Source organism: Balaenoptera physalus, assembly GCF_965194825.1.
Source record: "Balaenoptera physalus genome assembly, chromosome: 7".
Classification (NCBI taxonomy): domain Eukaryota; kingdom Metazoa; phylum Chordata; class Mammalia; order Artiodactyla; family Balaenopteridae; genus Balaenoptera; species Balaenoptera physalus.
This window is the reverse complement of record NC_138886.1, coordinates 10,075,288-10,099,083: the sequence shown is the minus strand read 5'-3', so window position 1 is coordinate 10,099,083 and position 23,796 is coordinate 10,075,288. Positions and strand designations below refer to the sequence as shown.

Here is a 23,796-nt window from a genome sequence, read left to right as displayed (position 1 = left end):
TCAAATGAGCAGCTGGGCAGACAGATGCACACATTCTGGGCCATACCTAATGTGGACTAAATTTGAGCTGGTTCTTTAGCAGCTAGAGTCTCTGCTGAACCAGGACTCAAAGCAGTCATACGCATAAAAAGAAAGCGTTATATTACAAAATTCTGAGTATGACTGGGTCTCATAACAGTGAAATTGAAGGGAGGGGACAGGACTAATATTAACTGAGTAATAAAATAATAACAGCTAAGTGCTTGGTGTTTGACATGGATCTCGATCTAATTCTCACAACAATGCCATGAAGAAGATACTATTATTATTCTCATTTATAGATAAGGAAAATGAAGTTCAAACAAGCTAAGAAACTCACCAAAGAGCTAGAAAGAGTAACAGGAGCAAGAGTGGAACCAGGGAGGTGTTTCTAGAACCCAGGTATTAAGCTTCAGTTAAGACTACCAACCAGCAGCCTGTGATCTAGTTGTGACCTATTTTATTGAAGAGCAAACTACAGCAAAGGAACTCAGAATGGGAGAATGACATGACCACGGTCACCCAACTAGCAGTCACAGGGCCAGCTTTAAGCCAACAAAGGAAGCCTGCTCCTGTGTTCTACAACAGCCTACCCTGAAATAAATCCTCCAAGGGCTGCAGAGGAGAGAGCACTGCTTCAGGCTTTTGGGAGACAACGGGGTGGCACTCCACAATCTCTTCAGCTGGAGAGAGAACAATGGCTGTCAGCCGAGGCTCCAGCTCACGGGCAAAGGCAGCAGGGGAGCGGCGGCCCCCCCAGGCCCTTATGGACCTGGCACAGAAGAAGGGTCTCATTACAGGGTTTTCATTTTAAGTAAGTTCGAGCCTTCTGGGACAGCTACATTCTAGCTCAATGGGCTTTTCTACGACCTCTTTTCCACTTCTCCACAGAAGTTAGATGATACACTTAACCAGATTAGTAGATTCAGTAAACTAATTTTTGTCTCAGTTTAAAAAAAGAAAAGAAAAAAAGTGTCAAAATGTACATGTGACAGCTGTTTGGGACTCTAATGTTATGGAAAAGCAGCTGTTTTCATTTATATCTGAGATACTAGTCACCCTTAGAATGGGACAGTGTACTCAGCTAATAGCTTGTGCTTTCACCTATGGAAAATACAGGTCACAGAGACAAAATGTCGGCAAAATCACAATATAACGGTTATACTCATATAACATTTTGGTCTTAAAAGGTTTGGAAATGTTTATAAGGGGAAGCAAATATTTAATAACGATGTTCTCATAGAAAACTGACATCCAATACAATGAAATGGATTGTGGCTTTTAGGAGAAAGGAAGTTTCCAAATAGAGAAAGTCCATGTAGGTAAAGGGAAGAAAGAGAAAGCTTTCTAAGCTCTAGAATTTGAAAGTAAGCTGTCTTCTGTTTACAAATTTTTAAAACTATTCTTACTCTTATCAAAGTAACCTGTATCTACAGTTTTACAGTTACAATATAAGTCCTATAATAAAAACCAGTTAATTCCCTGCCCATCCCCAAGTCCTTCCTTACTGGTAGTTAGTTTAAACTTTTCTCGCTGTTTCTTCTGGCCCTCACTTTCACATTCTTTATTAGCATTCCTATTCAGCTGTTTCTAATGTTATTATAAATATCAGACAGCATTAACTGCCGCTACGTAAGGTCAGGATTTAACGTGTGCTCGCTCTCCCTCTCCTCTCCTCTCCCACCCCTCTTTAGAAAGTGTCTTTCTTCCTCCTTTCCTCCCTCCCTCCCTCCCTTCCTTTCTTTCCTGTAACACAGTGTGGGCAGTAGCTTCCTCCCACAGGGCACCCTTACTCGATTATCAATACTTAAATGTCTGTTTTGGGTATACTCCTCTGGCTCCCAACGCACTCATTAGAGACCCATGTTAGTAAGGGAACCTGGGAGGCAACGCTAATTTCGACTGATCTGCATTGCATTTCATTTTTATGATATTTACATTTTCATTCGATGATCTGATTCTCTAAGAAGTCTGACCTCCAATAATCAAAGTGCAGTGAATCCATTCCCAAATAGAAAGTGGGCAGCCTTGGGCCTGGGCTGGAGGGAGTGAAGCAGCTGTAGGCTGCAGACCGGCTTTCGCTACTTCTCCTTAGTTCATTCTACAAAATGTGTTAGCCACCAACTCTGGGCCAGCTATGGTGCTGGTCAGGTCCGGGGCTGGTAAACCAAAAGGAACCCATTTTTCTCCACGAAGGGCTTTCCTTTTACTCAAATGAAAGCTCGCCACCCCTATTCTAAGCTGTCTCCCAAAGGAAAGGAGGGTTCTCATCCTTTGCCTTAGTAAGGGACTCACCAACATCTGGTGAGACCGACGTATTAGGAACTTACTGGGGAGAGGCCCAGGGCACCTCTGACGCTAGGCCGAGTGGCTGAGGGACAGCGTTCTCTCTAGCTTCCAAGGCTGAGACATGGCCTGTGCCTCTTAATTTCCACTGTGGTCCTGGATGGAGTCGCTCAGTGTTCATGAATTCACCCAGCTCTTGCTGCCCCGTCCACTTCTCCCTGCACCAGGGAGCGGTGTTGTTAGCCAATTAGGAGATACATGGAAACGACCTGCTGAAGTGGAAAGACTGAGGTAATGCCCTGTGCTGGGGGTGAGACGAACTCCCTTCAATTCACAAAACTGGGTCCTTTTTGTCAGAAAAAGGACAGACTAAAAGCTGGAAGTAAGATTCCCTATCAAATGCATGTTGTTGGCTTGCTTACTTTTTATTGGCCATCTCCCCACTGGGGTGACAGCTCTCTAGGAACAGGCCTGGTCATTCTTCACCACTGCCTGCAACACAGCAGAGATTCCATAAACATTTACTGAGTGATGAGTCTGGTGCTGAACACACTGTGCTCGAGAGGTCTGCAGGACCCTCGGGATTTTTCAGACTTAAATCACACTTCGTCTTAACTTCATCGTAATTCACGTTGTTCTATTAAATGCAGTGTGCCACAAACAAAGGGTGGGGAAGGCAGGGGTTATGATTTGGTATTTCTATGATTATGTGGTGACAGTTTTGGGGAAGATTGAGGAATTCCAACAGACCACCTTGTATCTTTTGCAGCAGTTGGGTTTTAATCACATCTCACTGGCTTTCTATTTGAAAAAACTGGTTCGCTGGCACAGTCGAGTCTATGCATCTTGCCGACTGGCCTGCCGTGATCAGGAGCTAGGTAACAAGCGAAGGAGGCGCCAATACGTCCTCCCCAGCCCTGCCTCCACTGCCACTCCAATGTCTTCTCCTGATTTTAAGTCATCTTTGTCTCTGGGCATTACTGTCATTGTAAGGCAGAAAAAGAAATGCCCTCACTGAAGATGATTTTTCTTTTTTCTTAACACATTTAGAGCTGTTGCAGAAAGCCCGGTATTTGTGACGTACTCACAAAGGAAAAGCTCATTATGGAAAGCAGTTACTGAAATTCTTAACACTGCCTTTTAAATTGCTTATGGGGAAAGACCAGCTCCACTGCCAGGCCTCGGAAAGCAGTGAGAAAGGAGTAGGTGTCTCAGGTCCCTGGCTGGTCTTGGAGAAGCCTTCTGTGGTGGGGTAACTGTTCTTAAGTGATGGTTTTTCACGGAAAATGTCTAAACTCAGTCCTGGCAGAGGAAGAGTTTTCCTCACAGCTACTAACAGGATGAACACACTAATGGCCTGCCTGAAGAAAGAGGGTCTTCTACTTCCTCTGGGGGAGATCAAGACTCTTGGTGGAGAGAATCAAGGGGCGGAGGCAGCACCCCAAACCTCTCTGTCTGTAATCATTCACTCAAAAATCATATTGGTATTTAATTCTATTTCCTCTTTTAAATGTTTTCTGAAAAGAAGCAACAGGCCCTGTGAGCTACTCACTGTAAATACAAACGCCTGTAAAAATCACTTGTAAACATGTTTGTTACAGGCAATTACAGTTTGTTCACTTTGTCTCTAGAATCTTTGTCATGGTAAATTAAATTTGCTGATATAAGCTATATGACGAATAAGCCCTGTGACCATTAACCCACCCCTAGATACATGGTTTGGGTTTTGTTAGTCAAAAATAATTAGTTGACTCTCTGGATCTAGTTTTCTCCTTGTTCAATGTAAAGGGTGCTTCCAGCAGATCCATATCCAAACAAATTCAAAGACTGGTTCTATCACAGGGTATAAGCTTTCTATGGACTTAATTCACTGGAAAACAAAAAGTACAGGCAAAGGCCAAGTCATATGGGTAGGAAAGGAAATAAATCCTAAAAAGCCAGGTTTTACAGTACGCCTAGTGTGGTAGTGGCGATAGGGATAAAGGCAGCTGATACTCACTGAGTACTGAGTACTGATTGAGTGTTTTACATGTATTTAGTCAAAAAAACCACCTTGCAAGGTAGGTAGTAGTATCCCTACTGACAGAAAAGGTAACTGAAGTTAGAAAGGTTTCACTTGCTAACTTCACAGCTTGTGTGAAAGGTACAGCTGGGGTGGGGACTCGGGCTGGTCTGGTTCCAAAGTCTATGTGCCCTTTCCATCGAATCACGCTGCCACATCCAGCTGAAGTAGGTGCACTCGTCTCTCTAGGGAGAAAAGCATACTTGCCTCCACTGAGCTGTGGACCCTGTAACCTTTGCCAATGGGAAGAAGTACAGCACAGTGGTTAGGAGTATAGACTTGGGTTTAAGTCCCAGCTTCCAGCTTACTTATGACCTTGGACAAGTCCTGCAACTTCTCTGAGCTTTAGTTTTCTCCTTTATAAAACAAAAATAACACCCAATTCAAATAGTTGTTTTAAGGTTAATTGAGATAATTTTTTAAAAAGTGTTTGGCCGATTGCCTAGCAAATTTTGAATATTCAGTAAGTGGTAACAATTATTATATTCATAACTCCACATGCTACTTAAAACCAGAGGTCAATGGAAGAAACTGTGATCTCAAAGATATTTAACACATGAAGTAGTGAAAGATAAAACATCCTAAAAAACGAAGATTAGTGTTTTCTATGCCATAAGGACATATATTTGTAAGTTCAGAAATTTATATTAATATGAGCAGAATTTAAATTATATATTTGTAATTTTAATGAGTTCTTTCCTATTTTATTATGAACATTTTTAAACCACAAAAAAGTTGAAAGAAATGTACACTGAAAATCCATGTAACCACCACCCAGATCCTACTATTAACATTTACTATATTTGCTTTATCACGTATCTACCCATCAGTCCATCTTCTTTTAAAAAAATGTATTTCAGAGTAAGGGGCAGGTGTCAGTACATTCACCCCTGAACACTTCAGTGTGCATAACAGTAACTGGTGCTCAACATTTGTTTAAGAATCTTTTTTCATATTTTGGTAAAATTTACATACAATGATACGCACACATCTTACAAGTACCATTTGATAGTTCTGGAAAATGCATATACCTGTGACATCAGCTCCTGTCAAGATACAGACTATTACCTTTACTCCAAAAAGTTCTCTCATCTGCATTACATTTTAAGTGGGGAAGCTGTGGTACAGGGGAAAAAAAATGGGCTCAAGAATTAAGGGATCTAGGTTCATATCTCATCTACATTACTCATTAGTAACACACACAGGTATGTACACATACACATATACAACATATACGCACACAGCTTCAGTTTTCTCGACCACAGAAAAGAGATAATGCCCATCTCACAAGGTTTCTGTAAAGATTAAATACAAAAATTCTTGAATATAATAACTATTCAGTAAATGTAACCACAGGTTACTTTCTCTCTACCCTCCCTTCCACACTCCCCGCATTTCTGAGGATGCTGTCTTCAAAGAGAAAACAGTAAGGACAAAAAAAACCCCACAACAGTTAAATGAGAGATGAAGGAAAAAGGCATCTGTCCGCATAGGCAGTCCTCTCCCGATTTATCCACTCTGACTTCAGCTAATTAAACATCTGTCTCAATGGTCTCCTCAGCAAATTAGTCATCCCCACTTTGTGACACTGATTGTTGGTTGCAGCCTTTTCCTCACTTGCCACCATTCCCAGAAACTTCTAGGAGTTTACTCATCAGGCACATGGCAAGGAATGATGCAGGGTCCCCATTAACCCCCTATAGTTGCCCTTGGTGCCAGTGCTGTTCATAATGCTGCCAGACGTGTCCTTAGATGTGCCTCCCCAAAATAAACCTGTTAAGGGGTGACAGCTTTTTTGTCTACATTTCTGATTTCCAGTATGATGCATTTTCTAAGTGCTATATATAGGTACCAGACTAAAATATTTAACCAAAAATCTGTTTTTTAAAGTAGTTTTGATAACAAAGCAAGCAGGTAACAACGTAACGTCTCAAATGAGGTGAAGTGCAGTCTCATGAATTACCAGCTAGTTCTCTCTAAACGCAGAAAAAAAAAAGCTTTGCTGGTGAACAAATGGCCAGGAGGCAACAAGCAAAACGACCTGGTCTGGACGCGTGCCTTTCTCTACATCCCGTGTGTGTGTTCGCGCGCGCACACACCTACTTGAGCTACAAAGGGGGAGGTGGGGTGGGGAGAACTGTATCTAAACTATGGGGCACTTCTCAAAATTAGTTTTCTGAAATTAGACTTCCTCTCAATCCTTCTTCCCACTAAAACAACTAAGTGACTTAAGAACTATCTTTTAGAAAGGTTAAGTGGCTAATAAAAACATTTAAAATGCTTAATTATGCTGGAAACCTAGAAATGGAAACTAAGACTACATATTAACTGCTAACCAACAGCTTGGCAAAAGTTAAAGATTGATAACATTCAGTGTTGGAAGTGGGGGGAGGGAAGAGACGCTCTCACATACTCTTGGACTGTCAAAAGATGGGTATAAACTTTGAGAGGCAATTTGTTTTTCTCAACATTTTAAAAAAGCAGACCTTTGACAAACAATCCCATATTTAAAACCTAGCACAAATGTGCAACGAATACTGCCACAAGATTATTCACTGAATGTTTTTTTAATACTGAAAATTTGGAAATAACCTAAAAGTCCATCAATAGAGAGCGAAGTTAAATAAATTTAACCAAAAAGATAAAAATGCAGTGGTCACTCTAATATAGAAGAATGCTTATGACATAGTATTGAGTTAAAAAAAACAAATGCAAAATCATACATATTGTATGGTGTCATTTTTAAATGACATGGATACATTTTTCATGAGTTCATTTAACAAACGCTTTTTGGGTGTCCTCTATTTGACAGGCATTCTGCTAGATGTTGGGTATTGAGTGATTTTAAAAAACCCAAAAAACATAAAACAGGGTCCTGCCCACATGAAACTTATAGCCTATATGTACACCTGAATGTGAAGTGAATTAAAAAACACCAAAGCGTTCACATTGAAGAAGAAACCTTCATTTTTCATTTCACACATCTCCAAAATTTTTGTTTTCAATCACTATTTAATTTTATTAAAAAAGAAAGAAAGAAGGAAAAAACACAACTCTTCAAGAGCCTATCTTTTGCCACCACCTTGTTGTTGTTGTTTTTCACCACCTTGTTTTAATATTAACCCCAGGAGACCTGGTGGCAGCTCCAAGCTTTTTCAATTCTCCCCCAAACTGTGCATTCAGCTCAAATAAAAGAAATCAGACTTTACCCTGGTGTCCACCCCTCTGCTTCCTGAGCTGAGCACCACCACTGCCTCCACGCTCACCACCCGTCGGACAGAGTCCTCAAGAGCCTCCTCACTGGTGTCTCTGCCTCCTGTTCTGCGTCCTCTAATCCATTTTTATAACATGGCACGTTTCCTAAAAGAAATTCTAACTATATTGCTCTCCTTGCAGTGGTTCCCCTCCTCCATCAGAGCAAAGTTCAAATTCAGCATAGTTAACAAACATGATCTGGTCCCAAAGGACCACTCGAGCCTCATCATTCCCCACCCTCCCGTCTCCTCCTACTCTACTGCTTTATTAGACTGAGCCACTTGCGGTTTCCGGAAGGCGCTAAGCTCTCTCACTTTGTTCCTTCCGCCTAAATGCTCTTTCTCGTCCCTCTTCACCTGGCCAGTTTTTACTCACCTTTGGGTCTCAGCTGGAGCATTTGCTTAGGATAGTCCTCCCTGACTCCCTAAAACTGGACTAGGGCTTTCCTCCTACAATGTGCACCCAGGCCCTATATTTGTTTCCACTCAGCACTTGCATGGTACTGTGAATGGTTGTTTGTTTGTCTCCCCAGCTAAACAGTAAGCGACTCAAGGGTAAGGACCATTTCTTGGCTTCTACAAAATCCCTAGTGCCTACGTAGTGCCTGCTGCATAACTGCCCCCCAATAAATCAGTGTAGTTCTATTTCTGAGTATACTATCAGGCCTGGCCTGATCAGTTCTGTCCCTGCCTAGCTTCTGCAGCTTATCCTCTGCCCCATCCCTGCTCTAGTAATTTGGAACATCTATGTTTTGTGGCTATACCTCAAAACACCTCTGCCTGGAATGTTTTTCTCACTTACCCATCTGGCAAAGTTCTAATTAATCTTCAAAAAAGCTGTCAAAGAAATTACTTACTCCAGAGCATCTTTTCTCAGCCCGCTGCCTCACCCAGTAGTTTTAAGTAGTCTCTTATCTGTGTTGCTTTAGTAGCTCATGTACCATATTTTAGTGCCTCTGAGTCTGTTTTCTCATCAGGTTTTCCACCTGATTTCTAGTACGGTGGCTGGCACGGAGCAGGCAGCATTGGATGATGACTGCTGAACTAAGAAACAGGGTATCTCAGAACCCAGAGCTTTCGAGCACACACAGCTTTCTGTATGGTGCCCTTGATTCATCTTCTCAACCTCTCCCACGTTACAGCTCAGGAAAGTAAGGCTCAGAGAGGTAAGTACACGACTACACATTCAGTTTTCTTATTCTAAAATACATTTTAAAATATTTCTAAAAGCAGGATACAGTTTACAATCAATATGTACATTTAATATTCTTTCTTTCTTTCTTTTTTCCTGAAGAGCTATTATTAAATTAGTGGTGTTCTAGAATTAGTCCCTAGTGGACCCCAGGAAAGGTCCTCTGACTCCGAAATGTGTGTGCCCCCTGTACCGGCACAGAGCCTCTTGGGAGTCTATGTCTTTTCTCTTCCTTTCATTTTTTTTCTTTAATGTAATCCATGCCGGTGACTGCCCGAGATGGAGTGAATGAATAGATTTTGTGATGGAAAAGGAACTTCTGAAAGATTAGCAACTAGCAGGAAGAGTAAATGCTGGTCAAATGTAGTTCTGGCGAATGACACATTTCAAGGTTTTCTGATGTGGCAGTTGCAGGAGCTCATAATACCCTTTTAAAATAACTGGGTCTCTGAAGTAGTTCCAAAAGATTTTTGCTTGAAATAAATTCTCTCAACTCCCAAGCTTTCTGGATAAAATAGTTGACTGCAATGCCATCTCTAACATGCTCTGCTCTATACTCACGAAGATCCATCAGGAACCTCAGATCACTCCAGCCAGGGGGAGGCTCAGGTGAGGTGACACAACAAGATAAAGAGGTGGAGCGAGGAGGCAGGAGGAATATGTAACTGGGAGATTCCGGCCTGGGTCACTTCTGACCTGTGAACATCTTAGCGGTCCTCATTTACTGTATCATTGTCCTACTGGGTCACTGGATACCAAGTATCAGGTCTTTATTTCTTATCCAACCCCCACGTGTGAGCGGCATCTGCATGACTATTTATTCTTTCATGAGGAGGAGCAGTTTTCTGCAGAAATTCCAGCCTTTTTGACAAAAAACATTTAAACAGTCCTATTTACCTTTCCTTCCTCATTTTTTAAAAGAGGATACAGTATAAGGAAAGCATATGTCTGTGTCTCTGGCTGGCAAACTACTTTCACAGAAGAAAGGTTACTGGATTTTCTGTCTTTACAATTACACAAGAAGCAGGACTCTGTTCAGTTTTACAGCCAGAAGATTCTTTAGCTAACTTTAGCCTTTGGAGAGTATTTCAGGTTAGAAGAGTGTTAAAACTGCTACTCCATCTAAAACATATGGGCTTCTCTTTTCCATAGGGCAGCTCAGGACAGGTGTATGTTGCTTTAAGAAAGCTAGACATAAAACATTAAAACTGACACCAATACAGACAAACTGTGCAATTACAAAAAGAATTCCTGGCTTTATATCCAGATTCACCACAGGGTTCCTTTAAATGCTGCACTTCCCTGATGCATTTAGATCTTAGAATCAATGAACATTTCTGTTTACAGAATTTTAAATTTGTTCTCCCATTAGGGTTCTAATAAGCAACACGGTACAATAAAAAGAGTATGGCTTTGAGGTCAAAAAAGCCTGGGCTCCAATTTAAGACTATGTCATTTACTTACTGGGGAAATCTGGGTAACTTTAACTTCTCCTAGAGCTGAGGAAAGGGAGGCTGAGAGAGGAAAGAAAGTATATGATCACATGTATAGTTACCATAGTTCCTTAATTCTAAGATGCACATTTGCCCCTACTTTTTAACATTTCTAAAGTCTCATCTATAAAATAGGCACAATAAAATCTCCTTTCTAGGGGTGTTATGCAGATTAAATGAGATGCTATCTGTAAGTACACAAAGGCACTCAATAAATCAGTTCTTACCCCACTGGAATAGATCTTGGGGAAAGACCAATTTCTCCCTGACACATAAATCCCCTTAAAACATTGTTAATAAATAATAATTTGTATATAACTGTCTAGGTCTATTTGGCATGAAAGTAAGGCCTCTCGTGTGAGGTTGCAGGGAGTGAGTCAGAGACCCTGGTGCTGCCGGTTCATTCTAGCAGGTCTCTTTTGGGTATAGGCTCCGAATCCCCACCCTGGCTTCCTGGGCTCTGGGCCTGGTCTGTATTCCTGTCATACTGCAGCCATCAACTCTGTACTTCAATTCTTTTCTTTGTGTTCATATTCTCTGTATGTCCTATTCCCTCTTTGGGCCTCGGTGTATTTCACAGTGGTTAGAAGTTTAGATTTTATTCTGAATGCAACAGGAAGTCATTGAAGGGTTTGGACCAGATATAATTTGATTTATATTTTAAAAAACCTCTTTGCTGCTTTGTAGGCAAGAGACTGGAGGGGCCAAGAGCAGAGGCAGGAAAAGCAGCCAGGGTGTATTTCAACAGTCCAGGTGAGGTCTTGGTGATCTGGATTCATCCAATGGAGATGGAAAAGACTGAATTCAGGACATATTCTGGAGGTAAAAATGAGAGGACTTGCTAATAGATAAGAAGATGTGTGGAGTTAGCACAGGGAAGAATTCAAGGGTCATTTTTACTACATTTTTTTTTTTTTGGGTGATGGGGGGAGAAAGTTAAGTAAATTAACTTCAAAGTAATCTGAAATGTTCTTTTTATATTAAAATAGTAAGCCTTTAACAGCCAAGGCTTTGAAAGACACTGCCCCTCTCCAACTCTTCACAGCTTAAATGTGAAGGTCACAATTTCAATGTCAGTTTCTCTGGGAGGTGTTCCCTGACCACCCATAGAAAGCAGTGAGCTCCCCTGCATCTCATCTTCTCTCTCTCAGCCCCTCATGTTTACTCTCACTTTAGAATGTAAGCTCCTCTTCAGCAAGGGTCCTGTAGATCTGCTTCACCACAGTCTCCCTGCACCCAGCATAGGTCTGACCCATGAGAGCATGAGTGAGTGTACACACAGCTACAAATACATTATAGATCAATATTTATACCTTACATGAATTTTTAAGATAAAACTTGAGCATCCAATGCTGTCATCATTAGCCGTCCCTGAGATCAGAACCTCACACACCCTGTGGCAGATGTTCACTCCCCTCTCTGCTCCTAGCAGTACTTTAGGGAACAGTGTTTGAGAAGTCCTAGATGAGACTATCTCCTTGGTGACATTCTAGGGGTCTAGTGAAAACACAGTAAATTAGCTATCAATAATGTGGTCTGTAACTCCAAACAGAGATATTAAGAGGGAGTTCACTTGACAAAGCTAACATTTATCTTTCAAATTCTAGGTGAAATTTTATACAGGAAAAGTAGGAATGAATGTCATAAGTCTTATTAACAATATTATAAGAACTTTTCAAAAAGGATCTTCAGACTAATAAAAATTTGTCTTTCGCATCACAAGGCAAGAATGGACAGGGGTGAGAAAAAGTTGATATGCTCCTGGTTCAATCTTTCAGCAGATGATAAAGAAAAACTCCTCCATTTTATAATAACAACAAATATTGAAATAGAGCCATACAGAACAATATTCTGCTTAGAAAATCCTACTTCGAAGCCTTCTCTCTTTTGTAGACCCAGAGATACCTCTATTTCTGCATCAGTATTACAGCTGAATTTAGATCTACCTCCATTTCTCAAGCGCCTCTGTCATACCCAACATCATGCTTAAGGAGGCTGGTAAAGGTTGGTGTGTAATAACATTTTAAACAACATCAAAATACTAAGAAGCTCAGAAGGTCATCACTGATTGTGAGGACGAACTTGATAAAAGGAGAACTTGACAAACTAAGACCTTTACTCACTAAACAACAGGTTAGTGTATTTTACTGGTTAAATCAAGGGACCTGACAGGCTACTCTTCATTATGTTAAAAACATACCCACCCAACTGTTAAAATTAGTAAAGAAGTTTCAGCTAATTCTTCTAAAACTGGATTCTCCATTTACAATTTGCTTAAACCGTGGGGACTTTCTGCCAATGCAAGTAGATTCCAAATGTCAAGTAGGTCAGTAATAAAATGAAAAGCTGGAGACTTTTAAAAGAGACATTTAAAAATGGGCTTAAAAAAATGGGCCTTAGCAGAGAACTGACTGGGACACACTATGAAAAGATTACTGTAAGTTCAGTACATGAATATTAATAGAAAAAACCCTGCAGTGTTCATAAATAGTTATGACTTGATGAAATAATTACAAATAATGCAAGTCAAAATTTTAGATCAGTTGCAAGGTCTGTAATGATATTCTATCCATAAAAAGCAAAAATATTTTAAAACCCGAGAGGTTTCCATTGACAAAGCTATTTACCTAAACAAAGAAGAATTCTTTTGCTCAAATATCTATCACCTTCTGATTTTCTACAAATGAAAATTGGTGAGGGAATGCCAGGCGGAAGGGCAACAGAGTATTTAAACACTAGGCCAGTCATTAAGCCCACAGCTTGATTTAATAATGAAATAGTTTAAGTTCTCAATTTTTTATTATTAAACAGAGAGTTGTATGGTCATTCGGGAAAAAAAGATGAGCGATGTTAAAGGTTTGTGAGTAAGCAGCTAGAGTTCACCGTCAGCCTATGAAAGGAGTTCTGAAATCCTGGTCTAATACGACTAACCTCTAAGGCACAAGCAGTGAGAACTCTTGACCCCACACGGCACATGTTATCTAATCTCAAGTGTTATTTCTCCCTTCTCACTTAAATTAAATAATAGTAGCAAAGAGACAAGTGCTGTTCTGCGCTCAATCAGGTGAAAGCTGTTTGAAGAGAGGGCTGAGCCAGACACCGGGCATGGCGGGCACCTTCTTGCAAAGACTGAGCGGGTCACTGTGGTAGAGGCTTAGGAAGTGCAGGATGAGTGTCTCTAACCTGGCATCTCCTGACACCAAGTACATGACTAAGTTCATGTGTCATAATGGGTAAGTAATAAGTATCTCACAGCCAACTGTGAGCACTAACAGACTTTTTTTTTTTTTTTTGAGTAAATGTACTTGTGTTTCTTTCTATGACAGGAGGATTTTCCTCTTCATTAATCACCCTCCAAAACAAGTCCACTGGGACTTCCCTGGTGGCTCAGTGGTTAAGAATCCGCCTGCCAATGCAGGGGACACGGGTTCGATCCCTGGCCCAGGAAGATCCCACATGCCATGGGGCAACTAAGCCCATGCGCCGCAACTACTGAGCCCACGTGCCTCAATAACTGAAGCCTGCACGCCTAGAGTCCGTGCTCCACAACAAGAGAAGCCACCGCAATGAGAAGCCCCTGTGCACCATGACAAAGAGTAGCCCCTGCTCGCCGCAACTAGAGAAAGCCTGCGCGCAGCAACGAAGACCCAACGCAGCCAAAAATTAATAAATAAATAAATAAATTAAAAACAAACAAACAAACAAACAAAAAAACAAGTCCACTCCACAATACAAAGTTCCAAAACACAAAATATACCCTGCCTTTACCAAGTTAACCTTAAACAAACATCTTTTCCAAACTGGAGATAATCCTTCTATTTCATGAGACCAGACTTAACAAAGCAATAGAAAGAGCTTCTTATTTTAAAAAGCTTTTTGGATCAAGAAAATGGACAGTAATTTATGTAAATGCATCAATCTCAATTGACTTCTCTAGTATGAAAAGGAATAAATAATGCAGATGACTGTTTTTCAGACAACGAGTCCTAACTCTTTGCCAATGATATGGCAAAGACTCTGATGGAAATGGCAGGGATGTGTACACAAAGGTGAACATAAATAAATGTGTGTATAATAAACGTGGCTGCTGGAGATGGACACAGATAAATAGGTATGCAATTGGACAGGGATGGCTGGAGACGGAGGGAAAGACACTGGTTCAGCTGTATCCCAGTGAGTTCACAGAGCTTTCATGATCTAAAAAATGTGCGACAGCAGAATTTCTATTAAGAAGGTTAAAAAAGTTAGTCCTACCTCCTCTTGGGCAAGTCAGAATAAAGCTATCTCAGAATATAATAAATATGTCATAAAATACACTATTACATAAAAAATTTAGGGATGAAAACAAGACGAAAAAACCAGGATCCTAAAGGCAGAAGAATGCTTATTTAACACCTTTAAATATCTGAAACTGTTTAAATGCTATTAGATTGGCACCTAGAACCCCAAAATTTCTACTTTCCCCTGGGAAAGTAGAGGCTATGCCTCTTCAATCATCCCTTAAACGCAAAGAGGCTTGACCCCCATGCAATGGATAAAAGTCACCCAAAAAATGAACAAAAGAGGTGTTTGGAAAAACCAGAACACCATTCATCCCAGCTAACGACTTGTTCATTATGAGTGATGATGGATAAAGACTTCTCATGCTGAGATGAAATCAAGATTTATATGCATTGTTTCCTCTCCCAACTTGTGGGAAGATCATCATCATTTAATTCTATCTCTGCGGCCAGTGATGGGCATCCAGAGAGCTGGTTATCAAACGGCGCAGTCAGCTGGCAAAAGCCGAAACGTGCAGTTGGCACATCTGGACGGAGCCGCCACAGCCGAGGGTGAACAATGACTCCTGGCAAGCATCCAAATTGCTTGCAGACGCTAGCAGGTCTCATCTACAACCGCCCCTACCAGCATCTCTCTCTCTCTCTCTTTTTTATGAGAATCAGATTTTCATTGCTCCAGTCAATTGCTCTCCTCTGCCATTTTTTACAGCTCTTATCGTTCCCCTGGAATATGGCCTTGAGACAGCTCATCCGTGTCCTTCACTGGGTTATCTCTTCTAACTTTTATTAAAACTTCAGCTTTCATCTGAAGATAGCTAATTAAATCTGGAACAGATTACATTCCTCGCCTTAAAAGGAACACAGAACTATTTCCCTCAACCCGAGCCACGCTTTTTTTCCCTTTCCAAAACATAAAACCAAAGGTGTTTAAGAAGTCTCATTTGCTTACAAAGCTAAGATATTTGACATGTCATAGATAGGTTGATTTATACTAAAGTTGTCTATGGTGTGATAAATCTTTGCGCTATTTCTCAAAATAATTATTTCTCAATATTGGGAATATTTTCTTTTCTCGTATCCTTTAAATATTACAGCTAATACCACCAGCTTATTTTCTGTATAAATTGGGTAACGAGGAATTAGCGATTAACAGCTACTTGTGTCAAGTGATTTATCTTAAAAAAAATTTATTTTTTTACAGTTGCCCTCATTTTGGTAAAAATGAAAAAATGTTTTCTTTTATTCTATACCCAAACACTAGCAACCAGAAGTTTCCCCCATGGAAAACTACATGAAAACATGAAATTAAAAGCAGTGCTTCAAATTTAGGGTTAAATCAGTTTTCCAGACAGCTTTACGCCAACTAATAGTTAGTCAAGTAGCGCTGTCTTAATCTATCGCAAATTAATGATGAAGCTTCCATAAGTGACATGGACACATTCTTCTCACATATGTCACTGACCCAATCCCTTCCTTGGGCCCAGGGGCAGCTTAAAATCACTCTTCTGCTGTACACTTGCTATTGAACCCAGCAATGACATCTGAACCAATCTAGCCAGCCATCAAACACCCACCCATACCCACACCCACACCAACACCCACACCCAGCACTTTTAACTAAGGGTTAAGCTTCTGTTGCCAGAGTATGATTTAACTGTCCCACCTGAAATTTTCTGGGATCCTTTTCTTCGCTTCACTGCCTTTAGCAAGATTTCTTTCATGGTGACCTTTGTGTTGTCCACCTGAATAAGGGAGAATCCATGAGCAGCATTTCTGTAGGAAAAGACAAACATTAAATCAAGACCAACATTCAACCAAAGAGATGTTAATACAGTCCTCACTGAGTTTCAATTTGAATAAGTGTACACTGAAGTGTCAATTATTTTAAAAAGGGTTAAATAAACAAACTTCTAACGCGAAAAAGAGAGAGAGAGTGCGCACGTGCGAGAAAAGCATTCTAATATGAACAGTTCCAAGTGAAAGAGAGGGCAGAATTAGGGAAGATGTTTCTATGTATCTTAAATTGAATCCAATTGGTCTGTGTGGGTCACTAGTACCATGGCTTCCTAGTGTTGGTTCCCAAGCCAAACCCTGCAGCAAGGACTAACAAACGATAAACTTGGCTTGTGTCAGTAGATGTCACTGCAGGCAGATACTACCATTATATTAAAGCTCATGGAGCCCTGGAGGGAAAATGGGGGGTGGGGGGGTGGATATGATAGCCCAAAGCAATTTAGAATAAGGAAAACAAAGACTCTCCCTAACTGGCAAGCAAATAAATAAATTAATAAACAAGCATTAAAAAAAATACACAGTCTGTGTACACTTCAGTAGTAATGTTTTAATCTACTTAGTCTTAGAAGGTCAAGCAAAATATTAGCTGAAGTGTAAATAATTACGACAAAATAATAACACTACTTATAAGCTTCTAGCCAATCACACTTGGGGTGGGGGGGGTCATCTAGATAAGAAAAAACTGGTAAGGAACAAGTAGCCTTAAAAAAGAAGCCCATCCCTGGTTGAGGTATAACTTCACTAAGACCGTTAACTGCAATAGCAGGTATCACAAATACTACTCACTATGCTTGGGCACTGAAACAAAACAGGCCAATTCCAAGCAGCTCATGTAACAAATAGGACCCAAGTTTCCAACTATGGAACATGGGAATTGCCACAAGGAGTTTGGTTGCATTCCCATTTCCCCATAAGAATCTCAAAGCGGAACACAGCCAAAAAACATGGCAGAACTTCATACTGACAAGAAAACTGAAAGAAAAGCCAAGCCCCAAGCTAAGCCATGGAAAAGCTTCCCAATGGTAGGACAGGCTGGGAAGGGGCCTTAAACCTAGTTTGGACCCAACCAGGTGGCTGGCTTTCCAAGGGGGCTGGGGGCCGATCTCAAAACCAAGGACCCAATTTGCTTCCCTAATACAAAGACATCTCTACACCCCCTCCTCTCCATACGGCTTGCTGTTTAATCCTTGACATTCCATTTGTTAAAAGGCAAAAGCCGATGCTGCTCTAGCCAGCACGATCATCCATTTTAACTTGGTCAAGTTTTGCTCTCGAACAGCAGGCCTGAGAACTGTCAAGCTAATTTTACTGAACACTCCGTTACTGAATCATGCCTGAGCCCCGGCCGTTCTTTACCTCAGAAGCTGGACCCCATCCCAGAACAATCTTTAAAAGTTTATTTTACTGATCAAAGCAAAATAAGAAATAGCTCTTTTTTTAAAACTATATTTAGGGAGCGAGGTAGTAAGTGATGCTCTGGCAAGAGTTCTGAAATGTAAAGTGCCTTGTGCATTTATAAACTTGCGGGTATTTGCTCTGGCACTAGGCCAGTGTGTGTTTGGAACAAATGCCAATCATTCGCGTTCAGACTTGCCTTCCCCTGCTTTCTCCTCGGAAGTCAGTATGCGCTCCATCTGTGACAGTATGCTGGGCGATGGATGAGTAGGACCTAAAAGGAACACCAGTTCTTGGGTACTCGCAAGCTAGTATTGGGCTAGATCTCCCAAACTTCCATCTGTCCGGGTTCCACCTGAACTATTTCAGATTTGAGTCTGCTTATAAATTGCTTACATTCTCTCCTAATCTGCTGCTGGCTGATAGCGTTATTTCCAACCAATACATTTATCTTTTCAGCGAAGGCAGACTAAAAGCTCAAAAGGAAGCCGTGTGTTTGGACTAACTTCCATAAATTAAAAGTGTCCTTTTAAAAGATTTTTGAACAGAGGAAAATCCCTAGTCTGTATTTTTCTGTCATTTTACCAAAACGTACCTGGGTGACAAGGTTAAAGCATGCGGAGGAAATCCCTGGCACTTATCATCCACAGGCATTACTGATAAACTGTGTGGTAGAGGAATAAAGGATTACCTTCTGTATTTTTTCATTACACTTTTCTTTTGTTACAGAATACATAAATCCATTGTGGCACAATGTAATATGTATCACCATGCTACACCTGCGGACGCTTCCGAGCGGCTGCCATGTCTGTGCAGTCAGGAATGATAAGTGAACCACCCGTGAATGTTAACGATAGTGATCATTCTGAGGTAACTCGGCTCTCCATCTTCCTTTACAGCCTCTGTGCTGAAGCCAGGGTAGCAAGGTTCATGAGAGGAAAATGAAAACAACAGTGAAGGGAAGGGGCATGCTCGGCACTCGGAATGTGCCTTCGCGGGTGTGCGGGATCTCACTCGGGGGCTCCGTTTTGGTGAAAACGTGCACATTTAAAGGAGAAAGAGGTTGTGACCCACGTCCTGCACCCTCAGCCAGACCTAATGAAAGTTTCCTCAGGTCAGCCTCGCACTCCACTCACTCCTCTCCCTCCAGACGAACGCCAGCCTTGGATCTTGTCCCAAGTCTACGGCACTTAATGTTTCTAAAACACAAGAGTACAGGATCTAAGTGGTTCTCAGAATCCATGTAGGTGCAACTGTTAAGTTACGCTCCCATTTAATAAATGGATACGGAGACTTGCTACCACAATTTTCAGCTTGACTTCCAAACAGTCTGGGTTTTATGCCTCATTTCTTCATATCCAGGATTTTTTATGGGCTTTCTAAAATGTCTACGGAAATACATCCTGTAAAGGCACTTTTATTTAATGTTGGGCACTGGGTCTGAGACTGAGGAGACGATGATCTTGGCGGACCCGGGGCAGCAGGCGGGGAGGGTGCTAGCCCTGCTTCCCTTCTCCATGGCACTGCATTTCAGTCTCTGGGTTGTGACCTGCGCTGGGGGATGACCAGCCCTTGGACAGACAGGCAGATGGATGGACAGACAGGTGGGCTGCAAACCCACTCTCAGCTAGGAAACTGCTCCTCCTCCAGCTCCCCTCGTGGACAGACAGCTTCTTTTCTGCCAGTGCAGGGCATTCTAGGGGCACTGAGCAGAAGCAGCCGCCCTTCCAAAGCTCCTTGCGTTGCCCGTGCTGGGTCCAGGATGACGCGCCACCTCAGGGAGCTGACTAAACGCTGCCAGGAGTGCTTCAGTCAATTCCAAGTTAGGTCCTGTCAAGTCTCATAAACACTGGAAAACGTATGGGCATTTTAAAAAGAGATTACTCACTTGAGGAATTCAGCTCTGTCCCAGTGCAAAGCCACTCACTCAGTTACCAGAGGGAAGTTTTTATACCAGCATTAACCTAACACAATGAGCATTTCTACACTAAGCACTGAACTAGAGGCGGCGGTGGACAGAGAGAGAAGTAGGGGCACAGGTCTTTATCTGAGAAGCTTGGATTCTATTTATAGGGGCAGAGCTGGAACCAGAACCCAAGTTGGAAGGCAACATATTGTAGAGGAAGACACATGGGCTGGGAGTTAAATACCTTTTGGTTCAAATCCTGGCTCCATGGCTAACCAAAATGTTGTCTTAAAATGTGGGAACCTCAGCTGCGTCCACGAAATGAGGAGGCCATGTCCCTACAGAATTGCCAGGAGGATAAAATAGACAATGAATGCCAAGCACCTGGAACTAAGGCTGGCAAACAGTAAAAGGGGTTTACGATGTTCCTTCTCTTGTGTTCCCCTTGTCCCAAGTCATCACCCCAAGAGAAGAGGCCCCATTCAGCCCATTTCCCCAAAACCCCCAGGAGATATTGCTTATTTGGGGGAATGGATCTCAACCTTCATTGCTCATAATTGATAACACAGGGCCATGAAAATGTGCAATTGGCTGGGCATGGTGGCAGCAGTGGGACACTATCAGTAAGCAGCCCCTGGCCCAGGCATCAAACCCCCCCTGAAGCTCAAAGCAGGGCACCCTGGGCTCCGGTTTTAAGGTTTTCCTTTTTGAGAGAGTAAACCAGAGAAGTAGGTACGTTCCACCTCGGCTTAACTCAGCTTTGGGTGGGGATAGTGGAAGTCAAAAATCAAGGTGATAATGCAGAGAAATCCAGTGAGATTTATTAAGTGTCTGCTTCTGCAGAGTACAAGATGTTATTATTCAACAATTACAACAATAATAGTAGCATCTACTACCTACTGAGCACTTAGTATGTGCCAAGTGCTGTGTTAAGCCTTTTAAATCGGCATTAACTCATTCTACCCTAAAATAGGCACTAATAAATTATATCCATTTTGCAAAAACTGAGGCTGGAAATATTAGGGAATTTACCTGAGGTCACTCATCTATTAAAGATCCTATTTTGGATTCAGAAATCAACAATACAGTCCCTAATCCAAGTAGCACAGTCCAGTGGGAGAGAAAGACAAAGAAGCAAACAAAGAATTATAGTTCTGCACGATAAGCACAAAGATGAAGGCAAGCTCAGAGTGCTGCCAAAACACAGGGGCACTTAACCCAGCCGGTAAGGGTGAGGGGGATCAGAGAAGCTTCTTAGTGGAGAGGTCTCAAAACACAGTTGTCATTTAGCTCTGTATCATGAAAAAATGGTGGCAACACCAGAAGGCAGCAGAGCACAGCAAGTTCTAGAATAGAGCCTGCTTTGGAGTCCCAGCTCTGCCTTCCTTGGGTAAATGATATAATCTCTCTAACTTCTAGTTTCCTCATCTACAAAATGAGGCTAATTCTTAGACTGTAAGATTGCTGTCAGGGCTAAATACTTCTAAAATAATTAACATAATACCTGTCATAAAATAAATGCTTAATAAGCAATAGATAATAACTATCAGCTTTTCTTCATACAAAGAAGTGATATATAATGACGAGAAAATGACTTCAGTCAACATTTACTGAGCACTTACTTTGTTCATTTAATCCTTCCAGAAAAGGTAGGTGTTATCATCAGTCCCATTTTATAATGGAGGAAATTGAGGTTTGGCAAGGTTGAGACACATACCTGGAATTACGCAGCTAAGAAGTGGAGGAGCCAGAACTTGAACCCAGGTCAGCCAGACTCCAAAGCCTGTGTTTTAAACCTCCCTATGGCCAAGGGAGTTTGGGGGGGACTAAGGGGAAGAAGAGATTTCCAGAGAGCATATCTTCCAGATTGGAACCACTGACCAATCTATGCAAAAGGTCAACTCCCACTGTAACAAATTCAGTTTGATTATAAATGTCCCAGCTCTTAGACTAACCATTATGACCTACAAGACTGCTTTTTAAAAGCCCTTGGAAAACGTCCTGGTTCCCTGAGCCACAGTATCAGTTTGTGAAAGTGGGAAAAGGCTGCCAAGAGTAGCACTCCCTCCTCCAGTCCTGACCAGTTCAAAATCGTGATGAAGACGTACTCCTTTGGTTCCCAGCCTGCTCTGGTCCCAATTCCATGCATGTTCATTTTCGAGCATTTCAAGGTAGAAAATGAAAATATACGAGCAAGAGAAAGCCTTATAATAACTGCAGCATGCCTGCTTTAAAGGAAGTCCTTCGGGTATTTCTTTATCCATAAAGAGAGTTTACACTAGTGGGAATGCCACATTTTGTTTCCCCTTGCACTGACAAAAATTTTTTTTTTAAAGATCAAAGCGTATTGTGTGAGTATGTGATATTTGACATTGGACAAAGTACTCTTTTTCAAAACAGACATTTTCCAAAAACATAACTCACTAGACTAATGGGCAGTGAGAAGCCAAAATGACTGCCCTCCGCCTTCTCCTTGTGTATCTTTGCCAGAGTCCTTGGGACTTGCCAAATCCGGTCATGCCTGCTTAGCTTGCTCGACTGATTGTGCCAGGAAAGAAAATAAGACACAGATGTATTTGAGCTCTTTGAGATGCCAGTAAGAGAGACAGCTAATGGCTTCATTTCGACCCTCCCCTTCCAGCTGGGCACAGGTGGGGGATAATGAGGTCCCTCTCCCTAATCAAACTCAATTATTTACTACTCTATATAACCGCAAAGACACTCACATTCAGTTCAGAATATAAAACACACCGTGGGCTACCTCCAACCACTGCCACTGGGTATTTATAACAAACTCAAGTGGCTAACAGTTTGCCTTGGCAGGAGTTTAAGTGTGTAAAGTTTTGCAAACTGTTTCTGTTCAAATATGTCCTGCTGAAGTGGGGTCCCAGGCGGGGTTCCACAACTGTCAGGTCAGTGAACTGCATAACATCTGAGAATGTATTCACCACACAGTGCAGACAGGATCTGGAAATCAAACGCTTCGTTCTATCGCACCCTTCTGAGAAGCGTCACGGTTTTTTCAACAGCAAGACTGACGTTGTATTAATAAACATTACAAGTCACTAGCCTGACATGTACATAGCAGTAGCTGACAGACTCCAACACAAGCTGAGGGGAGAACAGAGGAAATCAAAATGAGACATAGTAACTAAACATGGCCAAAGGGGGTGGATCAGTAAACAAATCACATTGACATAAGAAATGTGAGTCCCAAACTTTTAAGATATATAGCAACTAAAGCAACAATCTGGTATAATTTTTGGATACCAAAGTAAGTTGATGGCTATCTAAAATATGAGCTTTTATTGTAGGAACAAAGTTATCCTGGCACAATTTCAACAGACAGACATTCCAGTGAGCAAAACATACATATTTAGTTTGTCTGACCTTTAAATTCTTAGAAGTATGTAATTAATGCTTTCCATCTTTATTACTTACTCCAATATTTCTGTCACTTTAAACAGACACAAAGAAAAATCTTTTCTTTTCTTTTCTCTAGACAGTAGCTGTTGCCAAAAAGGAAATCAAGTCAGATTTACAAATACAAAATTAAACAGGCTGCATATGTTACATTTCCATACACGAGGACAATCTGGACAATGAAAATGTTTGCTACTACAACAGAATGAAAAGAAACAACACACAGTTGGTCCTCTATGACTCAAGCAAACAATAAATAACTAGGATAATTTATAGCCATATTGTCAGGCCTGGTTACAAAGAGCACAGGCATCTTTTTTTATTCCTTGCCCTATTTTAGCTCTGCCCCTTAACAAACTGCACGACCTCAGATAAATAACTACCTGTCTCTGATCCTCAGCTTATATATTATAAAGATAAGTTGCTTATAAGGAATAAATGAGATAATGGCTACTAGGGGCACCAAACTGAGTGTGCAAAAACGCTCATTTCTTCCCCTCACCCCCACTACCTCCTCTCAAGACCATTAAGGCAGTATCACATTAAGAGTACGTGAGTTTTCAAACTAATGATATCTTTTCATAAGGTCTGGTCACTTAGGGTGTATTGTGGAGATCTCATCAAGAATGTATACTAAAACCACTGAGACCCTTTTTTGAAAGGCCCTCATACAGGAAAGAGCAATGAATCTAG

General features: G+C 41.4%; 1 protein-coding gene across 17 annotated transcripts in view; it reads right to left on the bottom strand.

The window, feature by feature from the left end:
• MAPKAP1 (MAPK associated protein 1) overlaps nucleotides 1-23,796 on the bottom strand; it is a 237,908-nt gene that overhangs the window by 77,297 nt on the left and 136,815 nt on the right. For 13 of the 17 annotated variants that reach the window (XM_082467787.1, XM_082467772.1, XM_082467781.1 and 10 more), the window contains 2 exons: nucleotides 17,974-18,048; nucleotides 16,249-16,358 (listed from right to left, as the gene is read on the bottom strand). In XM_082467787.1, coding sequence (XP_082323913.1) covers nucleotides 16,249-16,358; nucleotides 17,974-18,048 — 185 coding nt within the window. Of the gene's footprint in view, nucleotides 1-16,248; nucleotides 16,359-17,973; nucleotides 18,049-18,369; nucleotides 18,439-23,796 lie in introns of all 17 variants that reach the window. The other 4 variants (XM_082467778.1, XM_082467785.1, XM_082467773.1 and 1 more) reach the window with 2 other exon arrangements.